The sequence below is a fragment of the Vitis riparia genome, chromosome 5 (assembly GCF_004353265.1).
Source record: "Vitis riparia cultivar Riparia Gloire de Montpellier isolate 1030 chromosome 5, EGFV_Vit.rip_1.0, whole genome shotgun sequence".
Classification (NCBI taxonomy): domain Eukaryota; kingdom Viridiplantae; phylum Streptophyta; class Magnoliopsida; order Vitales; family Vitaceae; genus Vitis; species Vitis riparia.
Genome location: NC_048435.1, coordinates 21717072 through 21729721, shown reverse-complemented (window position 1 = coordinate 21729721; position 12650 = coordinate 21717072). Strand labels below are relative to the sequence as shown.

The 12650-nt window shown below is 36.8% G+C and overlaps 1 protein-coding gene across 8 annotated transcripts; it reads left to right on the top strand.

Moving 5' to 3' along the window:
- The first annotated feature begins 439 nt into the window (after positions 1–439).
- On the top strand, positions 440–12517 carry LOC117914834 (ATPase family AAA domain-containing protein At1g05910). 8 transcript variants are annotated; one of them, XM_034830325.1, is made up of 12 exons: positions 440–572; positions 1212–1265; positions 2982–3264; positions 3935–4039; positions 4179–6017; positions 6103–6291; positions 6374–6519; positions 7276–7518; positions 8232–8418; positions 9313–9378; positions 9455–9704; positions 11997–12517. In XM_034830325.1, the coding sequence occupies exons 3-12, from the start codon at positions 3040–3042 to the stop codon at positions 12410–12412; spliced, it is 3666 nt and encodes a 1221-aa protein (XP_034686216.1). In that variant the 5' UTR covers positions 440–572; positions 1212–1265; positions 2982–3039; the 3' UTR covers positions 12413–12517. The 8 variants fall into 8 exon arrangements, with proteins under 8 accessions (XP_034686216.1, XP_034686212.1, XP_034686217.1 ...); XM_034830321.1 differs by having other exon boundaries at positions 1168–1265; XM_034830323.1 differs by having other exon boundaries at positions 453–548; positions 1168–1265.
- The last annotated feature ends 133 nt before the right edge of the window (positions 12518–12650 follow it).

Genomic DNA, 12650 nt, shown 5'->3' with positions numbered 1-12650 from the left:
ACAAATAAAATGGATATTTGATAAGATATTTTAAAAATGACCTTTTTTGATATTGTTTCAAAATAAATCATATGCAAGGAAGTGTTTTTATATTTGTTTTTTAAAACATACAAGTTTCAACAAATTCAAGACAGTCTGTCAGTCTAAAGACAAACGTGTGCATTATTTTTATTTTAAAAATCTAAAATCAAATCTATTTCAGTGTAAAAAGAGTAATAAAAGCTTACGTGGCAATCGCCTAGTAACAAAAAGTGCAAAAATGCCACCTCGTTTACCTATCACGTTTTTTCCTCTTACCACCAGGCAAATATCCACTATTTCCAAAACCTTTCACTCCGTTTTATCCAATCACATACTTCCTCCTTTCCTGGAATTAGTAAATCTCGAATATGCCAATAACACTTTTTCTTTATATTCCATTTACACCAAACCAAAGGGCTCTTGAGGGTTTTAGCCTTCTCTCTCCCTGAACCCATTCTCTTCGCCGCTGCTTCTCTCCGATTCGATTATCCGTTCTCCGGCGATTCTGCGGCGAGATCTCCGGCCAGGTGAAACGCCCCTGAAGGAATCTGGTTGTTTTTTCACATTCTCAATTTTTCGTTGTCATTTTTTTTTTTTTTTTTGCATCAGTTGAAACCGACAAATCATTCCTATTTTTTTCTGATTTTTTTGTTTGATGAGAACAATATGATTGTTGTGTTTTTGTTGCTTAAATTGATCGGCGATGCTCTTTGTGCATTCTAGGTTTCCAGTGCCAAAGTCTGTGTGTGGATTGCATGTGTGATTTTTGGTCTAATTTGGGCAGTTTGGTTTACTTAGTTTGTGTTTGATTTTAATTTTGGATTCAATGATTGTTTTTTGCTAGCCTTTTGTGGATATTATCTTAAACAGTTGGATTATTAGCTCGTGTAGGGTTTATCATTGGCTAAATTGCGGAAATTGATCTATTTGTAGGGAAATTTTGCTGGCCATTCTAATTTCCAAAAAAAACTTATGTGATTTTTCCTTTTTCATACTAAGTTGGACTAGCAGCTTGTCTGGGGTTTATCACTTGTCTATGTTGCTGAAGATATATTATTGATAGGAATTGCAGGTATTGAAACTGAGATTAATTGATGTTTTCTTTGGGTCTGAGAAAATGCAATGTGATTCTATTGCTGTTTGCAGGGAACTTCTCCTTATTGACAATTTGACACTTGTTGATGTTCCAGTCATGACAAAAGAGCCCGTATCTGTTTAGTCTAGTTAGGTGCAGAAGAACGAGGGTGAGTTTACTTTAGTGTTGTGTTTATATCTGTAAGTTAACGAACATGTCCTTAGGGAGTGGACATGTTTGATAACCAAGTCCATGTCGGAATGTCACACTTGGATCTGCTGGTAGTTTCTTTGTGTATAAAAAGATAAATTTAACTATCAGATCCATATTCACATCAGTGTGTGTAGAGCCTTGCTATCTCTGGATTTTTTTTTTTTGATTGGAAGCCTTGCATTCTTCATGTATAGACCCTTGCAATCTAATAGTCAACTCTTGCTACAGTCATTTGAATGTTTGTGGTTGTTATGTGATCAGTGAAAGTTTATGCGGTGATCGTAAGGGTCCACCATCTTCTAAAAGCCAGAATCTTGCTATTTGCATAGCATCTTGCCGTCTTTGAGGTTTAAAAGAGGCAATAAAAAGGGTCACTCTTTATTTTGTCAGGGATCCATTCAATTTGATCCATTAGCCTACATGGTTCTCTAGGATTTTTAGAGGTAGATAGCTGGTCTTTCTAGGTCCCTAAAGGGTGGTTTTTCATGATTTCTCTTGCAGCCAAGGGTGGAGTTTCATCTAAGAGGTATCCTCCTATGTCCATTAAATGCTACAGAGTCTTTTTTTTTTTTTTTTCTTTTTCCTTTTTGATAAGCAAAGAAAATATAACAAAAGCACCAAAAGTGGGCATAACCCAAGAACATGTTGCTTGTTCACTTCCACATGATAGGAAACAAGAATAAAGAAATAGAAACATGTAAAAGAACGATAAGAGAGTGGTTGGATAATTTAATTTCTTATTCAAAGAATATTGTCCTTTGATGTCAATGGCATTATGACTGAATTAACAGTTGAATTTTTTTTTTACGTTTTGTAACATTCTTCAGCTCCTACGCTGGGAGCATTTTGAGGTATAGTTCTAACCACCTCAACTCCTAATTGGTACAGTTGCGAAGTTCTTATTTGAATCTGAATTTGATATTTTTACATTATCAATAAATTAAACTTTGGTTTAGAAGGGGGAAATAATAAATAATAAATGTAAAAATATTTACAACTTAGAGCACAAGAGGAAGAGTACCATTGTTCCCTCTCTTGAGTGAATGCAAATCCAGTTAAATTGTGACTTCTTCTTCTTCCTTTTTACTAATATGATACATCCATTGCATCAAGATCAAAGGTACAAGAAGGACGAGTACAAAGAAAGAAAAGGCCCTTAGGAAAACAATTAAAAGCTGAATGCAAGGAACAAGAAAGCATTCTCAAGGACATAAAAACTCCCTACAAAGTTCTCTAGCCTAGAAGCACCTCTTCACAGTTGTTAATTGTGATATTTCCAATGGATGTGTGGCAGCTACCCAGATAATGTTTCTGATTGACACAAATTGTCTTCTGATAACTTTAATTGTTTTTAGGACTTGAAAATTTACAAGATATCCTTTTTGTTAACTATTTCTTTCCCTTTGTTCTTTTATACAAGCTCTTCATTCTTACTTTTATCTGACACAAGACAAGTATGGTTTCTTGCCCTGCCAATTTGACACCTGGGTTCTTGTTGATTCCTTTCTCTTGTTTTTACCTTTTGATTGCTCTTTTTAACTACATCCAAGTGTTTTCCTGTCCTTTATGTTATGTTTCATTGTTTATTTTTTATAATTCAGAGAGTTAGTGACTCTTTATTGTTGTTGATTTTGAGGCTGGAATTCAAGTTTGCTTGTATGTGAACATGTAGCCAGGTGACATGTCCGATGCTTATCCAAGGATATAATAACAGAAGATAGTAATTATCTATGTATTCAAAACGGTCTGGTCAAGGGGATGGATCTGCTTCAGGACCAGTACGCACAAGTGATAGGCTCAGGAGAAGGCCAAAGATGTATGGTCGCTCATACTTGTATTATAGTCCAACCATTATACGTGGCAAGAAAAGCAAAACTAAGACAAGAACAGCAGCTTCTCAGATTGCCAAGATGTTGCGTCCTGGGAATCGGCCAATGCGGAACTCAAATAGTAATGTATGTGCTCATTTTGTGAATTTATATCATTTTCCCATATTGTCATTGTGCTGATAAGTCAACGGATAAAGGTTTTCTCTCATTGGGGATGGATATATAAGTTCTGTTTTGATAGGCAGTGTAAGGACATTGAGATTTTTATGTTAAAGAACTGCAATCTTAGATTTATTGGCTGATGATAGTTTATACATCTGTTTTTGTTAAGCAGTGGAGATTATGATGCCAGTGAGATTGTAAGGAAGCCACAGTAAATTTTGTTAGATTTGAATAATTATGAATTGTGAAGTATCTTTTCCTCTTGCATTGGTATGCCTTTTGCATGATGAGCAGGGTGTGAAGATAGATTTACCTTGATTGAACTTGTATAATATGATGAAGAGGGTTTTCAGTTAGGTTTTATGATTCCCTGAAAACTGTGATTTCAGTCTCATGTGTGAGTACTTGGTTAGGGGAATTATTTTTAGCCGATCAGGTTACTTATTTTTTTTCTCTTACTATGGTTAGGAGAATTGCTTGATTATCGTGCCTCTTCTTCTCACTATCTATATATATATAATTTCATGTGCCTTTTCTGATGAAGCTAGTTAAACTGAAAGACTAACCTCTGATTTCACAGGAATATTATGCATTTTATGTTCTTATGGTCAGTTTTTTGTGCTTTTGTTTTCAGTCAGTTGCGACCAACCTTCGACGTTCTACCAGAAAGAGGAGGATTTCTGTAAATCTTGAAGGTTATACAGATAGTTCTGGGTCAGAGGAAGATGATGACTTGATGGTGAGTTTTCACTCTCTTGTAAGCATGATTTGATTATCAAGGTCATTCATAATCTGACTTCATCTGTGATTCAACATTTTCATTGTATAGTATAATATGATTTATCAGGGACTTAATGTTTTGGGTGGTTTTGTTTCAGAGACCCAAGTATCGACCTTCTAGAAACCGCATTGACAATAGTGCAAGTCAAGATGAGTTATCATCTCCTAAACATAAAAAAATCCTTGATGCTAGACCATTGCCGAGGCGTGAAGGACTTCGTCCCCGTCGCTCAAAAGCAGTTGCAAGAGAACAGTTGAATCTAGAATCTGATGATGAACAAGGTACATCTGAAGAGAAGGTTGGCCATGATGAAACAGAAAATGGGAATGAGGTTGAAGATAATGATGCTGATGCTGATGCTGATGATGGTGAGGATGAAGATGAGGGTGATGGTGACGGTGATGGCGAGGGCGAGGATGATGGAGAGGAAGATGGTGATGATGAAGAGGGTGAAGAAGAACAGGAGGAAGGAAGGAGGCGGTATGATCTTCGTAATCGTGCTGATGTCCGCAGGCTTTCTCTTGAAGAAGGTAAGCAAAGACCAAGATCTCCTCGAAGAGTGTTACATCAAGGGATGGGTACTAAGGTCAGCAGAGATGCAAGGAAGGGTGGATCTCGAGGTCACAAGCGGCATCGCCTAGCAAGAGCCGAAGATTCTGATGACTCTCTTCTTGTGGATGAGCTAGATCAAGGTCCTGCTATTCCTTGGGGGCGTGGTGGGAGCAGATCTGCACCACCTTGGCTTTTTGGCGGACTAGATGTGCCTGGGACATCAGCGTGGGGCTTGAATGTTGCTGCTTCTGGTTGGGGACATCAGAGTGATGCTTTTGCTACCTTGACTTCTGGGATCCAAACAGCTGGACCAAGCTCCAAGGGAGGGGCTGATATTCAACCTTTACAGGTTGATGAGAGTGTAAGTTTTGATGACATAGGTGGGCTTTCTCAATATATTGATGCATTGAAAGAAATGGTTTTCTTCCCCTTGCTATATCCAGATTTCTTTGCTAGTTACCACATCACCCCTCCCAGGGGGGTCTTGTTATGTGGTCCCCCTGGCACTGGGAAAACACTTATTGCAAGAGCATTGGCTTGTGCTGCTTCAAAGGCTGGCCAGAAAGTCAGTTTTTACATGCGAAAGGGTGCTGATGTGCTTAGCAAATGGGTAGGCGAGGCTGAAAGACAATTGAAACTACTTTTTGAAGAAGCTCAAAGGAATCAACCATCTATTATCTTCTTTGATGAAATTGATGGACTTGCCCCTGTTCGCTCTAGCAAACAAGAGCAAATTCACAATTCTATCGTGTCAACTTTGCTTGCATTAATGGATGGTCTTGATTCTCGTGGACAAGTCGTTCTGATTGGAGCAACCAACCGGATTGATGCCATTGATGGAGCCTTACGCCGCCCTGGTCGGTTTGATCGTGAATTCAACTTTCCTCTGCCTGGTTGTGAGGCACGTGCTGAAATATTAGAGATTCATACACGCAAATGGAAGCGGCCTCCTTCAAAGGAACTAAAATTGGAGCTTGCTGCCAGTTGTGTAGGATATTGTGGTGCTGATTTAAAAGCTCTTTGCACTGAAGCTGCAATTCGTGCTTTTCGTGAAAAATATCCTCAGGTTTACACTAGTGATGAAAAATTTGTGATAGATGTTGATTCAGTAAAGGTCGAAAAGTATCATTTTGTAGAAGCCATGTCAACAATTACCCCTGCTGCACACAGGGGCTCTATTGTTCACTCTCGACCATTGTCGTTAGTTGTTGCACCATGTCTACAAAGGCATCTCCAGAAGGCTATGAATTATATATCAGATATTTTTCCTGCTCTTGCAATTTCCTCAGAATTAACAAAGCTTTCTATGCTGTCCTATGGTTCTGCAATTCCTCTTGTGTATAGACCTCGGTTTTTGTTATATGGCAGTGAAGATGTGGGCCTGGTAATTACCTTTGAAACTCTTGATATTGACAAATTGGTCACAGTCTGAGCCAAAACTAAATATACTTACTGCTTTAGTTTAACAGGATCATCTTGGGCCAGCTATTTTACATGAGCTGGAGAAATTTCCTGTTCATTCTTTAGGATTTCCAGCTCTTCTTTCAGATCCTAGTGCAAAGACACCAGAAGAGGCATTGGTGCATATATTTGGTGAAGCAAGAAGAACAACACCATCCATACTGTATTTACCTCAATTCCATCTTTGGTGGGAGAATGTGAGTGTAAACTTAATTTTGAAAATTTTGTTACAACTGAACATATGCTTGTCCTATCTGATTTTGATATGTCATGTTGCAGGCACATGAGCAGCTTAAGGCTGTTCTGCGAACCCTATTGGAAGAATTGCCTTCTGACTTTCCCATATTATTACTAGGAACATCCTCAACACCCCCATCCGAATTGGAGACAATGGGTGCAACTTCAGTCTTTTCTCACCGTAATATGTATGTTTTATTAATTTCAAACTTAATAATTTTTCGATGTTCTAGCAGTACAGTCTCTAATATTTTTTTCTACAATTTCAGACTCCAGGTAATTTTTTTTTTTATTGAGGACTTAAATGTTTGGTAATATAAAATGAACATGAATTTTCAGATGAAATAACACAACCATTTATTGCATCCTGCTAGAACAGTGTAACTCATCTTTACACTTTTTGCGTGGTAGATTTGTGGTTGGGATGGTTTGTCGTCTGGTGACGATTGATATTTATTGACAAGTAATCTTATTTTGGGTCTTAGATTTTTGCTTTTAATTTGGTTGTATTGGGCCAAGGGTTTAAGTTGTCATGCTTGGTGTGGTTTGTTACTCCGTGATGTATTGATATGTATTGGTGTCTAGGCTTGTATTAGCTCTACAGCTTTTTGGCTTTTAGTTCGGTTGCACTTGGGCCTATGGGTTCTGCCTTGCTTGTAAAGGTTATATTTTTTCTCTTTTTTGTTTGGGTTTTTTAACAGTCTGATGGTATTTCTTTGTTTCCTATGATATGTATGTTGTGTATGTAGTCATTGAAGGCAGGTGACTTAATATTGTAAATAGTGGTTTCATGTTATATAGTTCAACATATTTTGGAGTTGGTGCTTGTAGTATATTTTCTACTCTAGTCTCTACCATTGCCAACGATAAATACAAATTCATGTAGTGGTTTTCTTGCTCAAAATTTAGCGTTGTAATATTGTCTGTATACACTTTCCTGACAGCTATGAAGTGGGAAAACCATCAATTGAAGACAGAAATCTGTTTTTTGAGCGTTTGGTTGAAGCTGCTTTGTCAGTGTCATCAGAGGGTGCAAAGGGAAAATCCCAAGAACAGGCCCTTCCTGAACTCCCCAAAGCACCAAAAGTAGCAAGTGGCCCAAAAGTCTCCGAGTTAAAAGCCAAGGTAGAAGCTGAACAACATGCACTGCGGCGACTGCGAATGTGTCTTAGAGATGTTTGCAACCGGTATGGTGGTCTTCTGTTATTCCTAGACATTTGCCTAAATATTCATATTTTCTTTGTCTTTTCGCTGCTTAATTTCTTCTGCATTTTTTTAATATCAGTGTTATGTTATGTTTGCATCTATCTTTAAATAGGATTTTTTGCAAAAGATTTAACCAGAAAAAGAGGAGACTGAAATTGGATCCGTGCCAGATTAAGTTGCATATTTTTTTTTCTCCTTAAAGTGTTCTAAATGTTCTTGTTTTATTTTAAATTTTTAAATCAAGGAGCTTTTAAGTTATGTTAAATCTAGTTATAAAATTTTGGCTTTAAGATTAGGTTCGTGAGGCTAAAGCATGATAACATTAAATGATCAAAATTAGCCTTTCAATGTTGGCGTTTTTGAGGTTTAAATGAAATAGCCTTTTCAAGCATTGGATTATGCCTTATGAAAAGGGTCTGTTAGGCTCATGATGCTCAAGCACAATCACGTTTACATGAGCCAAACTTTAAATCCAGTGAAGCTGAAGCTTGATCCAGGTTTAAGCAAGCCAAGTTTCAAGTCTGCTACTTGCAAACTAATCTACAAAAGGGAAAAAAAAGCCGGTATTCTTATCGGATTGTCTTGGAAGCTTACTCCATACTCAGGGGCCCTAAGCCTGCTCATTTTGACAAAGCGACAACTACATCTCAAAACGCAATTGATCCCCTTTCTTATTTTATTTTTTTTCATGCAGGATTTTGTATGATAAAAGGTTCACTGTCTTCCATTATCCGGTCATGGATGAGGATGCACCAAACTATCGCTCAATCATTCAGAATCCCATGGACATGGCTACACTTCTGCAGCGTGTGGACTGTGGGCAGTATATTACATGTTCAGTATTCCTGCAAGATATTGATCTTATTGTTAACAATGCGAAGGTGTGTACTATTATATGGTGGTAGCATGTAGTTGCTTTCTTTCATTTTGGGAATTTTCATTTTGTTTGTCAAATCACTAAAGTGCAAGCTAGATTCTCACAATAAACAGTGTGCAGGGGGATGCTCATAGGGTATGGGTGTTGGCATTTATTTAAACAAGAAATGAGTGGAAGCACAGGCTATGCACATGTATTAAGTTAGAGAATAGCTTCTATATTAAGTAAAACATTGTAAGAGCAATGTCATAATTATTATTAACTGTGAGAGATGATGTTGCTTATACGGATTTTGTTAATTCCAGTTAGGACACATGGTGAAGCCAATGTTTATAATTAAGTTTTTCAGGGCCAAATGTTTTCTATTGGAACATGAAACGATGTGCAAGAGCACCTAGCTATCATTGGTTTGTGGGAAAATTTTTGAATTGAATGGACCATTGTGCTCTACATAGGATGAAAAAAGGCAGATTTAATTTTTTATTTGTAGCAGTTAAATGAATCTTTCTTTGATTGCATTGAGTTAAATTTGTGAAGATGTTGATGTCAGTGAGAATGATGGCTTTAATATGAGTCAGGGTTCACCATTGGTATGTTGACTGTATTCCTTGTATTCAAGCTTATCTTAGTTTTCTTTTCCTTTATATTTTCAGAGTTCTCATTTCCAATTATTCATGTTTTCTTATCAACTCTCCTATATACAATGGGCTTTGATTATCTGAAGATTTACTAAATGATTCAAGGGGTTGTCAGTTCTATGCCATAATATGGTTGCTACATATTCCAACCAAGTTTCAAGTCAGAATACATAGAAAGCTAGCAGACCAATTATGCTTGAATGATTGGCATGTAATTTGCGAAGCAGTGTTACAGTGCTTTCTGATTTTCCCTATTTCAGGCTTATAATGGAGATGATTACAATGGAGCTAGGATCGTCAGTAGAGCCTACGAGCTTCGAGATGCAGTATGTTTTATTTGTTCTTCAGTTTCACTTTTGGGCTTAGAAACTTGCACTTTATCCTGGAGCAATATTCTTTCAGGTTTATGGAATGCTGTCACAGATGGACCCTGCACTGGTTGCATTCTGTGAAAAGATTGCTGCCCAAGGGGGTCCAGCCCATATGCCAGACGAGCTTGGGGGCTCAGTTTTCACACCCACTCCTGTTGTTCAGATGGCAACTGTTACTAGAGCAAGTGCTCGACTTCGTAATGTGCAGCCAGAGGTTAATCTCGACCAAAGCTATGAAGCATTGAAAAGACCAAAAAAGAATGTTGATGCTGCACCTTCAGGTATTTTCACTTTTGGATACCACTTTTGTTCTTTTGTTCTTTCCCTTTCTTTTAATTGAGTTGGAACTCAATATCAGAAATAAATAAATAGTGCAACCAAGGATGAAAGTATCTTGATTTATTGGTGAAATATCGCTGATATATTGTGTATCGGCAGCCTCCGACATGATAAGTGGAGGAGAAATATCTGCGCTCCAATATTTCCTGAAAAGACAATTTATCGGCAATTTATCCATGAAATACCGATATTTTCCTTATATATCCCATTTTCCCGCTATATCCGGTTTAAGGCCGAAATATCAGTGTGATGTCTGCCAACTTGACTTTGAATTTCAAAATTTTATTGGGCCCATGTGGCCCGCTATGTAGATGTGCTCCCCATTGAGCTTCCCAGCACACTGTGGACTTGTGTTGGTTCACTTGGCGTAATCATTTTGGGTGTTGTCTATTGTCAGTGTGGGATTGCAGTTCATGCTCAAAAGAGAGATTGAAATCAAGTGCAGGGATGGGAATTGAACCCATGACCTTTAGTTTATAAAATGATATCAGTGGCACCATGCTGGCTATGTTTTTATAATTTAGATGTACATAGTTTATATATAACTAAGTTATAAACATTATATATAAAATCTTAAAATCTTACTTATATATTTATATTATAAATTATATGTGCATAAATTAATAAATATTTTTTGTATATATAAATATTATAAATTAATTAGAATAAAATTATTATAAATAAATTAATTTTAATTTTTGAGTGTTTTGTAGGATAGTTATATAAATGTATAAATAAAATTATCAATATTTTAAAATAAAAAATACTTATATGAATCATCATTTCTTTTTTGTCAGTGAGTATATCAAAATTAGATAGATGTACATAAAATATGCTTTCAAATTCTGAATGTTATTGTCGAATATTACAAATTATATTATATATATTAATTTATTCAACAAAACAATTTTAAAATGTCTAGTATACTTGTATCATTTTTAAGAGTTTTTCCTAGCATTTTTATGAGTTTTAATCAATTTTTGTCTTACCGATATTTTGTCAAAATATCTACCGACATTCTGCGATATATTTGTAAAATCAAGTTACCGATATATACATCGAAATTGATATGTTTATCCTTGAGTGCAACAATATTGATTATGTGGTAAAACTTTGTATCAAGGAAAGAGTTCTTTTTGGTAGTCATACCCTTTGGCTTGTTAATGGTCTGAGCTGACACTTAAAAGCAATCATTAGAAAGAAACTACTAAGGAATTTGTGAAAAAAGATAGTTGAATTTTGCAATGTACTTTGAACTCAAATTAGACTACAGTTCTCAATAAATATCTCCATTCCCTAGAAAACTGGGAACATGTCTTATTTCTGTTGGAAATAGTTCCTGCTAACTTTTTCCCTTCTATTTTCTTTTCCTCCAATAAAAAGTCTGCACTTTTTTACTAGGATATTCAAGTATAATTTTTGTTTAATGCCTTCATTGTCCTGTAGGAATTTGCCTAGTATTCCTGAAACAAGCTCTTCATTAATTTGAAATCTCCTCAATGCCTTGTTTAAATTTGATCTCAATATGGTCTAGTGCTTGAAATCTATTGAAGGATCAACTTTTGTGTTGACTGCATGGTGCATGGTATGGAACCTGCCAATGCATGGATACGAAGATAAGAAGAGAGAGCATTTGACACAAAACCACACAAAGCAGAGTTAACATAAAAACCTTACCCAGTAAAATCTAGGAGCCCAAGCAAACGGACCAGGGCTACCCAATGAGGATATATGCCAATCCCAAGGGTACTTTGATAAGTCATGGAGGGGGAGGAAACATGACTGATCCATGCTCATGAATCATAATCTCTTATTTGTGCTCTCAATTATATTGAAGATCTGAACCAGTTGATCTCAAGATGGTTTCAGAAAATTAGTTTGCTTGAATTTTACAAGGATCATTTACAGGAATCACCTACAACCCTTAGGGATGCTCGCTAAAAAGTTTTGAATGTCTAGCAAGGTAGGCAGCATAGATGCTTGGTTCAGATGGCAGTGTTATGAAGGAGGCTCTCCTCACTCCTTGCCTATAAAAAAAAAAGACCTCCCACTCTGTAATTGACTAGATCTTTGCATATCCTTTGATATGTCACATAGGCACTTTATGGGTGGTTTCAATTGTGTTTGTGTATACATACAGGAAACCATTTGTCCTTTCTACCATTTTTTCCTTATTTCCTGAAAAGGATTATCTAACTTCAGTTTTTAATGTTCAAACCTCCTGTGACTCTCAGTGTCAACAGCAGAAGACAAGCCGCGGCAACAGGAAGCTGCACCATTAAAGTCATCACAAGAAAATGAGGCAAATGACGCAAATGACGCAAATGACGCAAGTCCTGAACAGCCAGAGTGCTCTCTTGCTGATAACCATAGACCTGAAACCTCTCAAGAAGCTTCAGGTCATACCAGTGCAAGTGGGTCCCAAGAAGATGTTGTAATGTCAGATGTAGACATTTCGAGCCAAATGGAATCGGTCAAGCTGCTTTTTGTGGAGCATACTGAAAACTATGGTATTCCACAGCTGGAAAGGCTTTACACGCGCATTATGAAGGGTGTATTCGAAGCCAAAGATGGTGGGGTTGGGGAAGATCCAAAGCCTTCAATTTTGAAGTTTTTGTTGAAGTTTGCCAATGATGAGGCAAACTTCTGATTCTAACATCTCCCTTCTCAAATTTTTTTCAACGTTGTTTTCTTTGAACTCGATAGTTTGTATAAAATCGGATTTTTTTAATGTGAAATTGTTGAGTAATAAGCATGTCTCTCCCCCTGTGAGCTCGAAGGTCTGAACTGAAATAGCTCCAAAGAGAACATTTCAAAGGTTAGAAGATGTCGAAGTGGAGTAGTTGTGGTTTTTACATGCATTTCTTAGGATAGGTCTCAAATTGTGT